We start from the raw sequence: 16,295 nt of genomic DNA, 5'->3' as shown, positions 1-16,295 counted from the left end.
ACCATGTAGCTGTTTCTGATTGTTGTTAAAAACTCATCGGGTTCACTAATGCCCTTCAGGGAGGGATATCTGCCATTGTTCCCTGGTCTAGTCTACATATGACTCCAGACCCACAGTGATGTGGTTGATTGTGAACAGCCTTCCAGGGAATTCAGGGCCTGCAATGAATGCTGGCCCCAAGGGCATCATTTGAAAATAAAATGCAAGTGTTGGAGAGATGATTTGAGGCAAAGATTTTTCTCCTTCTGATGGTGGGGTCTGGAATGCATTGCCTGGGACAATAGTGGAGATGGGTAATCTAACAACCATTAAAATGTACTCAGTTGAGCATTTGAAATGTCATAAAATCAAGGTTATGGGCCTAGTGCTGGGAAGTAGGAGTGGTGTAAAGGGTATATTTTTGGTGATTTGATTTGGTTTATTATTGTCACATGTTAAAAAGTATTGTATTGCATGCTATCGAGACAAGTCATTCCTTACCTAAGTACATCAGGGTAATAGAACAGAATGCAGAATATAGTGTTACAGCTACAGAGAAGGTGCAGAGAAAGCCCAACTCTAATGTATAAGAGGTCCATTCATAAGTCTGATAACAGCTGGGAGGAAGCAATTCTTGACTCTGTTAGGTATTTTCAAACCTTTATGTCTTCTGCCAGATGAAAGAGAGTATAACTGGGGTGGGGAGGGTTCTTTAATGACGTTGGCTGTTTTTCTGAGGCAGCAGGAAGTGTACACAGAGCCAATGGATGGTAGGCTGGTTTGTGGGATGGACTGGGCTGTGTTCGTGACTCTCTGTAATTTCTAGTGCTCCTGGGCAGAGCAGTTGCCATACCAACGGTAATGCATCTGGGTGGGATGCTTCCTATGGTGTATCTATAAAAATTGGTAAGAATCTTTGCTGACATGCTGAAATTTCTTAGCCTTCAGAAGAGATAGAGGCACAAAAACATAGAAAAAAGATGCAGGAGTAGGCCATTCTGTCTTTTGAGCCTACACCACCATTCAATATGATCATGTGATCATGCAATCACAGTGTCCCATTCCCGCTTTCTCTCCATATCCCTTGATCCCTTTAGCCACAAGGGCCACATCCAGCTCCCTTGTGAACATATTTAATGAACTGGTTGCAACAATGAATTGGTGTGCTTTCTTGACTGTATAATCAACATAGATAGACCAGGACAGATTGATGGTGATACTTACTGCCAGGAACTTGAAGCTCTTGACCACATCCACCTCAACACCATTGATGCAGACAGAAGCGTGTCCTCCACTCCATTTCCTGAAGTTGATAACCAACTCCTTCATTTTGCTGACATTGAGGGAGAGATTGTTGACTTTACACCATGCCATTAAGCTCTCTATCTCTTTCCTGTACTCCCTCTCATCGTTTTTTGAGATCTGACCCATTACAGTGGTGTCATCAGCAAATTTGCAAATGGAATTCGAGCTGGTGGTACAGACTTGATGGGCTGAAAGGCCTTTTGTGTACTATACAACACCTATACACATTGAATCTATTTTTAAATGAAGACATAGAGATGATTGAACTTGAAGAAGTCATTTTAAATTCATTCATGGGATGTGGGCATCACTGGCTAGACCAGCAATTATTGTCCAACCATAGTTGTCCTTGGGAAGGATGGGGTGAGCTGCCTTCTTGAAATACTGCATCCATGTGCTGTGGGTAGGCCCACAATGCCCTTAGGGAGGGAATTCCAAGGTTTTGACCCAGCAATAGTGAAGGAACAGTGATCAGAATTTGGTCAGAACAAAGAAGGTTTAGGGTAACTCAGAAAATGAGAGGTTATGCTAAATGCAAAATTGGAAAACCAAACCATTCCTTTGTTAGGTAGTTGTAGACTTGAGGCAAGAATTTTAAATCACCACCAAAGCCACATATATTTGGGAACACCACCTCCTGCAAGTTCCCCTCCAAACTACTTATCATCCTGACTCGGAAATATCCTTCACTATTGCTGGGTCAAAATCCCTACAGCATATGGACTGCAGCGGTTCAAAAAGGCAGCTCACTCCCACCATCTCAAGGGGCAACTAGGGACAGGGCGATAACTGTTGGTCCACCTCCCATGAGAGAATCTTTTAAAATGATGAAATTAGGAGAAGAGATTTGGTTGATTATAAATCCAGGGTAATGTGACTTGAAACAAAGGAGTGTGGAATCTAGTCATTTATAGAAAGGAAATGTATAGCTATTTGAAAAGTTTAAGATGTGAATGGGGCTAAGGGATAGCCCTCCAGATTGCTGACACACATTCAGTGGGCCAAATGGCCGTATTGTGTCTGGAAAAGCTCTGTGAGAATATTAAAGATTCTGAGTGTGATTTACAGGATGGGACTGGGTTTGGATAAGATCCAGCAATTGTATAAAGAAGCTGAGGAATACATGAAGTACATAGACAACCTGAAACACAAGCTGGATGAACTGGCAGAGGTAAGGAATAACGCTAATGTCACCACAACTTCCAGCTCTTCCAACTTTCCTCATCTTCCTCCCTTCCCGTTGTGAATCATGTGTTTTACAGTCAAATAGCACTGATTCTCCTTGGGTCAGAGGTCAAGGGAACTGCGACTTCCTGTGCCATAATGTCATCATCAGAGGGAATCCTCTTTTCTCATTATAGACAACAGGCCAATTCAGAGCCTTATGGGCCAGATTCAATCAGTGGGCACTGTTTAGTCATGGACTGACACCATAAGTGTCTAATAATGAGGACTGGATGGCTTGTTCCCTTCTCTCTGAGTCACAGCCAGTCATCCAGAATTACCCTCACCAATTTCAAACAAAGTCAGAAGTCACATGACATCAGGTTATAGTCCAACAGGTCTATCTGAAATCACAAGCTTTTGGAGTGCTGCTCCTTCATCAGGTGACAAAGGAGTAACGCTCCAAAAGCTCGTGGTCTCAAATAAACCTGCCGGACTATAACCTGGTGTCATGTGACTTCAGACTTTGTCCACCTTAGTCCAACACCAGTACCTTCACTTCATGAATTCTAGCCAAGAGCAAGGAATCTATTTAGCACCTAAAATGATTCTATGACTCTATTTCTTCACTGGGACCTCTATGAAGCCAAATGCATTCGATACACAGTCATTTTTGTTATTGCAATCTATTGTTTGGAACACCAGTTGCCCTGAAATCTTTTGAATAGGCCAAACTCGCGACACCGTTAGAACGACGCTCTGCGAGTGGAAACATGTGAGCTCTGGTATCTGGATATAAAGTAAATTTTATTGCTGATTTATGGTATTTGACGCTTCAGAATCTTTATATCACTGGCCTTTACCAGGTCTCACACCTGCAAATAGGTTTTCCAACATTATTCTGTCACCCAAAAAATTCCAATCAGACTTGGACCATTCCTGACTGAAGAGGATACAGCGCCTTTATATGGCGCTGAGCCTGACCCCAGTTGCCAGAAGTTGAAAGGTCATTTTCTGACCCCTGACCCAAGGATACAAGTAGACTCTCAATAGTTCTCAGCTGTGTTCAGGTTACTTCAATGTGGATCTGACCAGATTGTTGCCTCTCTCTTTTTAACACAGGAAATAGGAGCAGAAAGAGGCCATTCAGTCTCTTCCTGCATAAGACCATAAGATATAGAATCAGAATTAGGCCATTTGACTATGCTATTCAATCATGGCTAATATCTTTCTCAACTTGATTCTCTTGATTTCTCTCTGTAGCCCTTGATTCCCTTATTAATAAATATTCATCAAACCTACTCCACTATTCAGGACCATCAGGGCTGACTTTTGGGTTCGGCTCCACTTTCTCGCCCACTCCCACTGTCCCAAGATTCCATGAGACCAGGAATCTGTCTATCTCAGCACTAAACACATTCAGCCGTGGAGGACCCACAAACTTCTGAGAGAGAAAATTGAAAACCCTCTGAATGAAGCCATTTCTCATTTCAATGGAAATGATTGCCCTTTTAGTGTGGGTTTGTACCCCTGCTTTCCAGATTCCCGGCCTGTAGGAAACATCCTCTCAACATGCTGCTTACCATCACCTTTTAAAGGCAAAGAGGGAGGAACAATAAATGCTGCCCAGCCAGTGGCACCCACCTCCTGCATCAGTAAAAATATGACATCTTCCAACACCACCCTCTCCATGTCTTGTTCAGAGGACTCATGCAACACAGTTTTAATTCAGAAACCTTGCAAAAAGTGATAATATCTATGATCCTCATGCACCTTCCTTGCCAATTTAATGCCAACTCATGCCCTGTTGTAAATTGGGTGAGGGCCCAGACTTATGAAAAGATTAACTCCGTTTATACAGATGCAGAGAAATTCTGACTTTATTTGATTGACAGCTCTCTGAGTTTACGATAAGCTAGTTTTTTTTTCAGTGATCCTTGTCTCTTTGGTTTGATGTTTGCTCTGAAATAAGAGGCCCCTGTTTCTGATGTAATGGTTGGTTGAGGCTTTTTGAGGGTTAGGACAATGCCAGTGTTTTTCTAAGTTATGAATGGTCTTTATTTCTAGCTATTTCACATTTGGCATTGTCACTATTGGACAGAACTTGTCAAATCTTTCCCTCTGTGGCCCAATTTCAAAGCTTGAAAGTTGTGATGTCCCTGAGTGAGAACAGTAAATTTGGGAATACAGCTGTCCAGTTGATATAATTGAGTCAGAGCTCAGGGTCCTGCCTCAGAGTTCATAACTCCAAAATTTCAGCCCACAACTCCATCTGGGTTTCCAATCCCCATTTTCCCAGTGACCAATCTCGTAAAACCTCTCTGTCCCATCACAAGTGCATATATATCATGTGAAAATGCACACAATATTCCAGATATGGTCTCACCAACCCTTATACAACTGTACCAAGACTTCCTTAGTCTTCTACTTATAGAGTCATACCTCCTGTAAGCAATCTCTTCAGTCTAACCAGTCCGTGCTGACCATAATTTCAAGCTAAACTAGTCTCACCTGTCTACTCCTGGCCCATATCCCTCCAAACATTTCCTATTCATGTAGTTACCTAAATGTCTTTTAAACATTGCAACTGTACCCACATTCACCACTTCCTCAGGAAGTTCATTCCACACATGAAACACTCACTGTGTAAAAACAAAAATGCCCCTTATGTTTTTTTTAATCTTTCTCCTCTCACCTTAAAAATACATTCCCTAGTCTTGAAAACCCCCACCCTAGGAAAAAGACACCTAACATTCATCTTATCTATATCCCTCATGATTTTATAAACCTCTATAAAGTCACCCCTTAAACTGCTACACTCCAGTGAAAAGAGCCCCAGCCTATCTAGCCTCTCCTTATAACTCAAACTCTCCATTACCAGCAACATACTGGTAAATATCTTCTGAACCCTCTCCAGTTTGATAATATCCTTCCTATAACTGGGCGACCAGAACTGGACACAGTACTCCAGAAGAGGCCTCACCAACATCCTGTACAACCTTTGACTTTATAAAGCTCTGGTTAGGTCCCATTTGGAGTACTGTGTCCAGTTTTGGTTCCCACACCTCAGGAAGGACATACTGGTACTGGAGCATGTCCAGCGGAGATTCACATGGATGATCCCTGGAATGGTAGATCTAACATACGAGGAACGGCTGAGGATCCTGGGATTGTATTCATTGGAGTTTAGAAGATTAAGGGGAGATCTAATAGAAACTTACAAGATAATACATGGCTTGGAGAGATTGTTTCCGTTAGGCGAGAAGACTAGGACCCGTGGACACAGCCTTAGAATTAGAGGGGATAAATTCAGAACAGAAATGCGGAGACATTTCTTCAGCCAGAGAGGGGTGGGCCTGTGGAATTCATTGCCACAGAGTGCAGTGGAGGCCGGGATGCCAAATGTCTTCAAGGCAGAAATTGATAAATTCTTGATGTCACAAGGAATTAAGGGCTACGGGGAGAATGCGGGTAAGTGGAGTTGAAATGCCCATCAGCCATGATTGAATGGCGATGGGCCGAATGGCCTTACTTCCGCTCCTAGGTCTTATGATCTTATGGTCTTAACCTCACCATGACACCCAGCTCCTATGCTCAAAAGTATGAGCAATGAAGCAAGCATGCTAAACACCTTTGTAACCATCCAACCTAAACTTCAAAGAATTTTGTACCTGAATCCCTAGGACTCTCTGATCAACAACACTACCCAACTTTTAATTGTATGATTATTGCCTTTGTGTGTTTTACCAAAATGCAATACCTATATTTATCCAAATTAAACTTCACCAGCCACTTTTCAGCCCATTAACCCAACTGATCAAGATCCCTTTGTAATTTAGGTAACCTTCTTCATTGTCCACTCTACCATTAAACTCTGCAATAATTGCTCACTATATCTGAACTGGAACCCTATCTGACTGGGTCTTCTTATCTGCTGTAGATAAGGAGGCAGCTGATTGACCGGTTTGGGAAAGTGAAAGGAGAATTTATAGATCTCATGTCAAAATGTCGTGATGAGGAGTTTCGTATCGCACTGCTAATGCGAGAACTGGAGGCGGCACAGAAGAAATTTGATGAAGAGTTTGGCATGGTAAATATTCAGCTGACATGAGGTCATTCAGATCAGGCTGTCAATTAACTTGTCAAATGGGCAACAATTGAACTCTGATTGCCCTGTGGTAACTGGGGTTTCCATCTTTAATGGGGCATAGCTGCTGTTTGCCATGCACAATGTTTGAATGGCTCATTTTCCAGCCGTCCATATACATGGGACCAATGGCTTCTTCCTGTACCATAGAAATACTGTGATCCTACAAATGTGGTTCAGTGACTTCTGAAGAAAGGTCACTGTACCTGAAAAGTTAACTCTGGCTGCCTCTCCACAGGTGCTGCCAGACCTGCTAAATGTTTCCAGCAATTTCTGTATTTGTTTTTGATTTTCAGTATCTGCATTTCTTTAGTTTTTTTACTTGTAGATTCAATCCCAGCCTATAGGCTCAGCACAGCATTGAGGCTGATGTTCCCGATGCGGTACCATGTGATTGTTAAACAACTAAAAGTGCCATTAGTTGAATAAGGCAATGAACTAAAGTCCCTTCGCCCTCGCAGATGTAAAAATAATGCTGGCATGACTCAAATGTGAGCAGGGGGAGGAGGTTCACTCAGTGTCCATGTAAAACTCATCCCTCAATCAATGTCACAGATGTTCATTATTATGCTCTTTTCATGTGTTTGCTGAACTAAAATTGGCTGCAAAAGTTCCAACATTAATATGGAGACTGCAGAATCATGCCATTCAGCCCTACAACTCTCTGCTGGTGTGGTCTGACAAAGGTGCTGTATAATTGCCATTCCTTGTCAAAGACCCGGATTTCAATGAATGATTTATTGTCACATAAATTTTCATGATACAGTGATCAGTGTTTTGTCGCACAATCAGGTGCCATTTTAAATTATAAAAAGGATAAAGATAAATTGTTTAAATAAGGGTTCAACTTCTGGTTATATTGGGGTCTCAAGCATGGCTTCAGGGCTTCTGCAAGATCTCCACAAGGTGTCTGGCTCTGAAGGAATCCACTCCATGAACAGCAACAACAATGCCCATGCCCCAGGAGAGCCCAGCTCTGGGACTAGCGTTACTTCCACAAGGAATCCCAATCTACATCACCAAAGCTGCAGAGTCCGCCCCACCAACACCACACTCAGCCAAACATTGCAGTGAATTCCCTCCGCAATGGCATTGTGGGTCAACCCAGAATTGAAAAGGTTAAAGAAGTCAGCTCACCACTACCTTCTCAAGGGCAACTGGGATGGACAATAAATTGGACCAGCCAGCGACACCCAAATCCCACAAACAAGTTTTTTTAAATCTCATGTTTCACATGAGGCCGCTGCTGTTCCTATTCATTTCACTCAATCCGCACCAAATATTACATTGGCTCTGAGATGTACAAAAATTGTGAAAGATGCTACAAAGTCACTGGTGATTAGACAGGAACTAGATACACTGCAGACCTTAGAAGTGTGGTTGCAGCAAACAACAATTACCCTGAGCCACATACTGGCAGAGAGGGAGAGATACCACAAGATGCCGGCAGTGACAATCCCAGCAAATACCACATGAAGCTGCAGTTAGCTGCGAATTTCATGCATTGTCCCCCTACCATAAGGAGAACATTGCTGAAGAACCGGTATTCATCATTTGCTGAAGAAAGGCGAGTTTCCCATTTTAAAACGGAGTCAGCCAGCAGCAAAACCCAACAGAGAGAGACAACAGCAATTGTGTCAGGAACCACAGGACAAGTTCAACACTCCAAAGGCAAACTTTCACCAGGAAGCTGATTAGAGGCACAGAGAAAATTGTGTGAGCAATTTAAAGAGAGACACCAGTCACCCCCAAAAAAGCAAAAATCTTAGTGAAGGAGTCTCTGTGGGGAGCTGAGGAAGCCTGTGGGCATAAAGTGAGATATTCTGAGGGGAAAAGGGGAATCTGTGTAAGGACCAAAAAGGGAAGGGGAGGAAGTTTGAAAGACAGTTTTCACCTCTCATAACAAATGTCACTGCCATTGAGAATTGGCCGCATGAGGCGCAATTATAAGGGACAGTGAAAGGACTAGACAAATAATTTACAGAGTCAGGAAAACTCAGAATTTATTTAAGCTATAAAAGAGCAAATTAGAGAAATCTACTAAAAAGGAAAAGAAAAAAACCAAGAGGAATTAAAGTTTTAAAAGATCCAGAACTCAGTCATTAAATGTAGTTTTGGTGGGAATATTAACTAGAGCTGCAGCAGAGAACTTTGTTTTGAGGCGACTGTAAAAGAAAGCACTCCTTCCCCATTGAGAAAAACAGGGGAGTGTCCATTTTGTCTCTGAGGAAGCAGGAAAACTCCATCTTGGGGGAAAAAGACATGAAAACTATATTGGAAGTCATTAAAAAATGTGGGAAATCTGAAAAAGGTGATATAAAACCCAGTAAGCAGGAAAGAGATATAGTATTTCAAAGAAACAAAATTTTAAAAACAGAAGATCAGCAAGGATCAGCCAGTTATAAATTTGAAGGTTTATGTACAAATTTTAACACACCTTTACAGCAATACAAATTTAAAAAGACTAGAAAACAAAAATACTGCAGAGTCCAGCAAGCTCTTCAGGAATTAAATTTACAACAACTTTGATGAATCAAAGAATATAAGCTAGAAGATCAGTAGATTGAAAGAAGCATCAAAATGACGCAAATTTAATATGGCTTTACCAGTAGCAGGAATTAATAAGCACATTGATAGGGGAATGGAAGGAAACAAAATACTTCCTCAAACATTCCAGCTCAGAGACAGACAAGGTTGGACACTTGTGGAGACATTTCTTTACGATACAGAATTGCTTCAAAATTAGACACAAAGTCTAAGTAGAATAAGTTAATGCATGACTGTAGCCAATAATGGGGGGTCCTATTGTGGATGATTAATCAACAGAATATTGAATACAGATTATTTTGAAGATGTCCTAGAAGTGTTTGCTGATTACTTCAATTTAAGAAACAAATACAATTCTTGAATAATCAAATTTTAACCGAAGAGTTCAGCTTCCAGGAGGATCCATGGACAGTTTCATGAATGACCTCTACAGATTAATGGAAAACTAAGTATGGAGCTTTGAAACAAGAGGCAAAATTGGAATTGGAATTATTGATGAGTCTTTATCAGATTTCTTACAGTCTGAAGAAGAGTTCATTTTAAAGAAATCTGTTCAAATTATGGAAGAAGCAGACAGATGCTCAGATAAATCCTGAGCTTGGAAGACCAATTGTGCCTCAGGAAAGCAACAAGAACTATTCAGTTTATATGGCATGGACATGGGATAGAGCCAGCACAGAGAGTACATCACACACTACATGTTAAGATGTAGTGTCAGTGTTGTGGAATAACGGCACAATGTCCAGTCATGACAAAGGAGTGTTACATTTGTAAAACCAGGTCACTTTCAAAAGATGTGCAGGAGTAAGCAACACATTCAGATCATACACACACAATAAAACACCCACCACCATTAGAGAAGATAATCTGCCTTAGACTAGGTACCTCTGTTGGAGAAGTTACCAAGAGATTCCTAGTTCACCTTGATGATCTATAGAACATAGAACGTTACAGCGCAGTACAGGCCCTTCGGCCCTCAATGTTGCACCGACCTAAAAAGTTAATCTGATTCCCATCTGACCTACACTATTCCATTATTATCCATATGTATATCCAATGCCCATTTAAATGCCCTTAACATCGGTGAGTCTACTACTGTTGCTTTTGTTTACAAATTTAGAACTTTTATTTAAGTCAATTTTGAAAACAAAGGACACTCAGATCTGAACAGGGTGTGAAGTATGATCAAGAATAAGGCATAACATATCTACACCAATCTGCACAGTCACTTAGGACACTTTGGTCTTACCTTAGACAAAACTGGGAAGACTCTGGATAAAACTCTGCAAGTTAAACTCAAATCTTGTCTTTCGGATCATCTTCCAGTGTCCCTCAATAAACAGCTTAGAACTTTCTTCACATCATTTAGCATTCAGTAGTATTACCAAATATCACTGATTAAAATGATCATATTTATATGTTTAAACATAGCTTCAGAAGTTGAAATCCAAAATTGAACAAACAGATGACAGCTCAAAGTTGCATATCAAGACTGCCAACACAACTATATCATGATCTTCAATGCAAAATTAACTTTTTACTGATCATACCCTTTCAATTCATGAGGACAATTGTCTTTAGACAAACCAAGTATACTGATCAGAAGAGTTAGATGGACAGTGGTTCATTTTCCTCATCATCCCATATATTACAAACTAAATGACAACATAAAAAAAACTCAAACAACTGAAAAATGAGGAATTCTGACAAGCCAGATCACTACATCAAAACACTTTAAACAAATACCACCGCTTTGGAAGTCATAAACCAGAGACGAGTAACCTCTAGTAAATGGCTAAAACCTTGTGGTTTCCAAGAAATATTCAAGCATCAAGTGATCTGCTTCTAGAGATTCTTGCTCCCTGCCACTAACCTTCCACTTAATTCAAGTGTGTGCAAAGTGTGCTAACATGACTGAAAAATATAAGTCATGAAAAAAAGCAATGTTTATTAGAGCCAAGGCATGCAGTATGTTCCAATAGGTATAAATTCTGCAAAGTAAATGAGGAGCTTTCCCCCAGCCCCTGAATGTACATTCCATTAGTCAGCTTTGTCCTTGGCACCACGTTTCAGTATGTGAATAAATTCAATATAGTTGAAATTGCCCTTAGTATCAATTGGTGCTTCACGGAAAAGTTCATCGACCTCCTTATCAGTAAACCGATCACCCATTGTTGTCAACAGATCTCTCAAGTAGTCTTCCTGGATATAACCTGTTCCTTCTTCATCAAAATATACAAAGGCATTTCTGGTTACATCTTCAGGGTGTCCCATTCAGCATTTCAACAAACATGGTCATGAACATGGTAAAGTTGATAGGCCACAGCGCTTCATTCATCATTGCCTCTAGGTATTCATCATTTGGGTCCTTTCCAAGTGAAGCTAACATATCATGCAAATCCTCCTTATCAATGAAGCCATCATGGTTCTGATTGATCATGCTGAAGGCCTCCTTAAACTCCTGAATTTATGACTGATCAAACATGGTGAATACATGAAGTTGCATGCTGAGGGCACTTCTTGGTGGTCTTTCCCCTAGTTTTTTTTGCTTGACATAGTGGCTAGGTATTGTATCTCACAAAACTCCTGTTGAAACTTGGCGCCACTCCAGCTCCCTTAATACTGGCACTGCCCCACTTCCCTGATAACCATCAAGGCCACAGCAACCGTAGATCAGCCAGAAGATACAGCACATGTCTGTGTGAATGCAAACCCTGTTTAGTTTAAACGTGATATTGGAGCATTTGTTAGTGTCCTATCAGACCAGCTCCTGTTGACTGAAGATGCAGACATTGCTATGTACATTAATAAGACTACACAGAGAAAGTGGAATAACTGTCAGAACCAACAGAATTTTACACATTTTACTGCATTCCAACACACATAAGGAAGTTGTTCACAGTCAAAAATCTTCACTTCAGAGCCTATGTGCAAGGCTTAGTCCCAATATCAGAGTTAAAGGAGATGGACACCCTCCTGGAGAGCAACTGGACCTGGAACAAACTGTTCTTGAGAACCAGTGGAAGATGTCATCCTAGACTAATGGTGAAACAGATGAAACAATTCAATGAGGTCAGGAATGTTGGAATAAGAGAGTAAAGCAAACTCCACAGGGTCTGGGAAAATTGTTTGATCCTCTGTCTTATCGCACAGAATAGTCAATGCTGGTGACAGTGATTGAGCCAAGTGAGCAACAATCTAGCTGTAGCATGATTTAGAGACTGAAATCATTTTCTTCCTGAGTTAAACATCCACAGAGGGTGATGGAAGAACTCCAGCTGGATAAATAAGTCAAGAGAAATGAGGAATATTTGATAGCATGTGAGTCAGATACAGTCTCAGAAATTGTCTGGACTCAGCAGCCAAGAAACTGAAAAATCCCATCCAATGAGTGAGAGTGTACCTTGACCAGAAATCTAGGATAGTACAAGCAGGGAATGAAAGGACACGTTTCAGCAGGAGCAGGTGTGTTATGTGAGGGACATTTACAAGTTTAAAGGTCTCCCAGATGATGTTATGGAGCAAGTTCCTGGGTTAACAGAGAACAGTGAAGGAGAAGATTCAGGTTCCCCAATTTGGAAATGTCCAGACACTTGAATTTGTGAAGTTATAGACTAGAGGGGCGATAGAGGGGGTAGATGGAGGTGTAGTACAGTAATATATCTGATTATACGGTGGGCTAACTAGGGGTAAATACCTGGGAAGGAAAGATTGTCTAAGGCAATAGTTCGAAAAGAGTTCATGTTTCCTCATGAAATATCCCATGTATTCCAGTATCATTCAGTTAGTCGCTAGATCACTAGGCCAGTGAGGGTGACCATAGTCCGCTGGAACAGAGCTAGTTCTGACTGTGGATTGAACTCTGTCCAATTTCTGTCAGTGATTTTATCCAATCTCTTGCCTTCCAGGTGAAACCAATCTATGCCACAGCTTTAAAAGCTCTTCAGTCACTGAACTCTGCCAATCTGGATGAGGTTCGGACCTATCGAGCCCCCCCTCCTCCCGTTGTCATGGTGATGAACACCCTATGCCTGATGTTTGGAAAACCGGAAGGTTGGGAAAATGCAAAACAGTTAATTGGCCAACCAAACTTCTACCAGGTGGGGCATTTACTATTTTTATTCTTATAAACTGAGAGGGTGGAAAGATTTTATTTAATTCATTCTTGGAATATGAGCACAGCTAGCAAAGATGCCATTTGTCAGTTCTTTGTTTAATTTTGGACATTTTTTAGATTAGTTGAATTTAAATTTCCCATTGACTGTGATGGGATTTGAAATCACATCCCCAGATCATTGGTGCAATAAATCTGTATCACTGCTCCTTTTATTTTATCATCAGATATGAATATTGTTAACAAGATCAATGTTTGTTACCCATCACGGAATCCCTTTGAACTGAGTAGCTTTACTTGGTCATTTCAGAAGTGTAGTGATTGGAATGAGGGTCAGGTGGATCTCACTGACTATGAGATCCTTGATTGGGGTTGTTAACCTGGGCCAATCAGGAAACCCTGGCTGACTAACATAACCAAGAGAAGGTTGTCACTGGCCACTTGGGTATTTCCTTTCTTCCTGGTGGTGGAATATAAATAAAGATTTACACACTTGTTGTTTTTCACTGTGTCTGACACCTGCACACACATGACATGGGTGCTGGGGAAAAATAAGCACTACCAGTTTCAAGCGGTAGTGTAGGGGGAGGGAAAAAAAGAAAAAACAAAATTAAAAAAGGAGTGTCGGACACCCTGTTCACTCTGAGAGCTGGCTCTGAGGGAGCTGGATCAGTGTGTGAAGAACTCTCTAATTTTCTGTGTTAAGGAGGAGAGGAGACCGCCTTCTGAACAGCCTGGAACCACGCAGTCAGTAAAACAAAACATAACCAGGGGATTCAGTGAGTCTCTTCACTCTAGGGACTGGCTCTGAGCTGGCTGGTCAGAACCCATGTACTATGCACATGTAAATGAAGGGTGTCTTGGTGACAGGATTCCTGCCTCTGTGCAGTTACTTCAAGAGGGTAGTTGAGAGTTAATGATTTTGGTGAAAGAGTCAGGTCTTGAGTTAAGACACCCTTCAGTTCAGGAGGGTAAAGAAAGGAAATCAGCAAAAGCTGACAAACATAAACAGGAAGTTCAGAACAAGCAAAGCAAGGAGTCACTGGAATGAGGTGATGGACCATGAGGCGTATGGATGGAGGGGAGGGGAGGGGAGCAGTGTGGACTGGCTGAGAGGAAGAGCGCAAATGGATTGAGGGGAGGTTAATAGAGAATGGTTGAGGACAGCTCAAAGTGTCAATGGTAGGTGGGGAGAGAGTGCAGTTAAGAAGAGTTGAGCCAGAGACAGGAAGAATGATTAGATTAGATTACTTACAGTGTGGAAACAGGCCCTTTGGCCCAACAAGTCCACACCGACCCGCCGAAGCGCAACCCACCAATACCCCTACATTTACCCCTTACCTACCATTACGGGCAATTTAGCATGGCCAATTCACCTGACCTGCACATCTTTGGACTGTGGGAGGAAACCAGAGCACCTGGAGGAAACCCACGCAGACACTGGGAGAACGTGCAAACTCTACACAGTCAGTCACCTGAGGCGGGAATTGAACCCGGGTCTCTGGCGCTGTGAGGCAACAGTGCTAACCACTGTGCCACCGTGCCGCCCATCAATGTCAAGTGGATTGGCCAACTCTGTCTAACATACTTCAACCTGGATGGGTAAATACTGACTAATTACAATGGAGTGCCCATGTCTCTGTCTACACTGGTTACAAGCAACAACTAGCTCCTCCATACTGGTGAGGAATTGGAAAACCTGCTGTTTAGGTGAGACAAAGAGTAGGTACTAGGACAAACAAAACAAGGGGCACCTTTCTGGTGTATGAGAGCAAGAGGCGCAATGCTATTGTGGAACTGGAACACTTCCATATTGTCAGAGTGGAAATGTTATTTTGGTTTCTGTCTCTCTGATAAATACTGCTGGATCTGCTGAGTTTCTCCAGCAATTTCCAACATCTACCTTTACTGGTGTGTGACTCAGAGAATTATGTTGGGAGACTTATTAACATGGATATGCTAATGTTTCTAACTTTTATAATTCTTTCTGTACAGGAACTGGAATTCTACGACAAGGACAATATTCCAGAATCCGTGCACAAGGCTCTGGGGGATATTGTGGATCAACCAGAATTCCAACCAGAAGTAGTGCGGGAGGCCAGCCAGGCCTTAGAATCTTTCAGTCTGTGGATTAAAGCGATCTACCAGTACTCCAGCTTGGTCCGTGAGTACAGTCCTTCCTTTGTCAACGAGTACCAATCCCGCATTGAGGAAGCTCAGCTCAGACTGGGATTGCTGAGGAAGCAGACATTTGAAATGAAGAAAAAACTGGTTGCTTTGTTACGGGAAGATGGAGATGACTACTTGTCAGACTCTGACTCGGTGACAGACCTCAGTGACATAGAAGTGCTCCGACTGGTGGAACAAAAGGAGCAGGACGCACTGCAGGCCCTCAAAGATGACGAGGATATACATTTAGCTGAGATGGCAAAATGGCAGCAGAAACTGACTGAAGCTAAAGACCTGATGCGTGCGATGAACCCTCACCAAAATGACTGGGACGTTGCCTTAAAACAGGCAGAAAACAGAAGGATGACGGTTTCCGGGGACAGTTTGTTGACAGCAGCTGCCATTGTTTACCTCAGCCCCTTTGGTGAGAATCTGAGGCAGGAACTCCTGAAGAAATGGGAAGCAGCTTGCTACACAGGAGAGATACAGATGGAGCCGGAAGATGTGCGACAGGAACTAATAAAGTTGCTGCCAGAGAAAACATTCCCTGCCTCACAAGAAAAGGCGGGATCAGACACAGAGCACCATCCAGCTTCTAAATTCATCCCCACTCGGAGTGACTTCCTGCTACTGGACATTCTCAGTTCCCTGGGAGAGCAGTTAAAGTGGAACCGTGCTAAACTTCCAGTCAATGCCACCGCCAGAGTCAGCGTTCTGCTCACACGGATCCTGATCAAATACTGTCCATTACCAATACCACTTTTCATTGATCCTGATTATCAGTGCAGAATGTGGCTGCAGGTTTTGCAGGAGGGTGGTGGCCCACGTCTCAATAGAGAACTGCTAGGAGTCCCAGGTAGGGTGAACCTC

General features: G+C 42.1%; 1 protein-coding gene and 1 pseudogene across 1 annotated transcript in view; one reads left to right on the top strand and one right to left on the bottom strand.

Moving 5' to 3' along the window:
* Positions 1 to 16,295, top strand: part of dnhd1 (dynein heavy chain domain 1) — a 198,234-nt gene that overhangs the window by 58,954 nt on the left and 122,985 nt on the right. The window contains exons 7-10 of the mRNA XM_087988560.1: positions 2,353 to 2,455; positions 6,389 to 6,538; positions 13,051 to 13,242; positions 15,252 to 16,281. Of these exons, the coding sequence (XP_087844686.1) occupies positions 2,353 to 2,455; positions 6,389 to 6,538; positions 13,051 to 13,242; positions 15,252 to 16,281 (1,475 nt within the window). The remainder of the gene's footprint in view (positions 1 to 2,352; positions 2,456 to 6,388; positions 6,539 to 13,050; positions 13,243 to 15,251; positions 16,282 to 16,295) is intronic.
* Positions 11,183 to 12,885, bottom strand: LOC122551023 (myosin regulatory light chain 2, smooth muscle minor isoform pseudogene; annotated as a pseudogene).

The sequence above is a fragment of the Chiloscyllium plagiosum genome, unplaced genomic scaffold (assembly GCF_037043375.1).
Source record: "Chiloscyllium plagiosum isolate Xiang-an unplaced genomic scaffold, Cpla_swu_hap1 HiC_scaffold_6, whole genome shotgun sequence".
Taxonomy (NCBI): domain Eukaryota; kingdom Metazoa; phylum Chordata; class Chondrichthyes; order Orectolobiformes; family Hemiscylliidae; genus Chiloscyllium; species Chiloscyllium plagiosum.
This window is presented reverse-complemented; position numbering and strand designations above follow the sequence as displayed.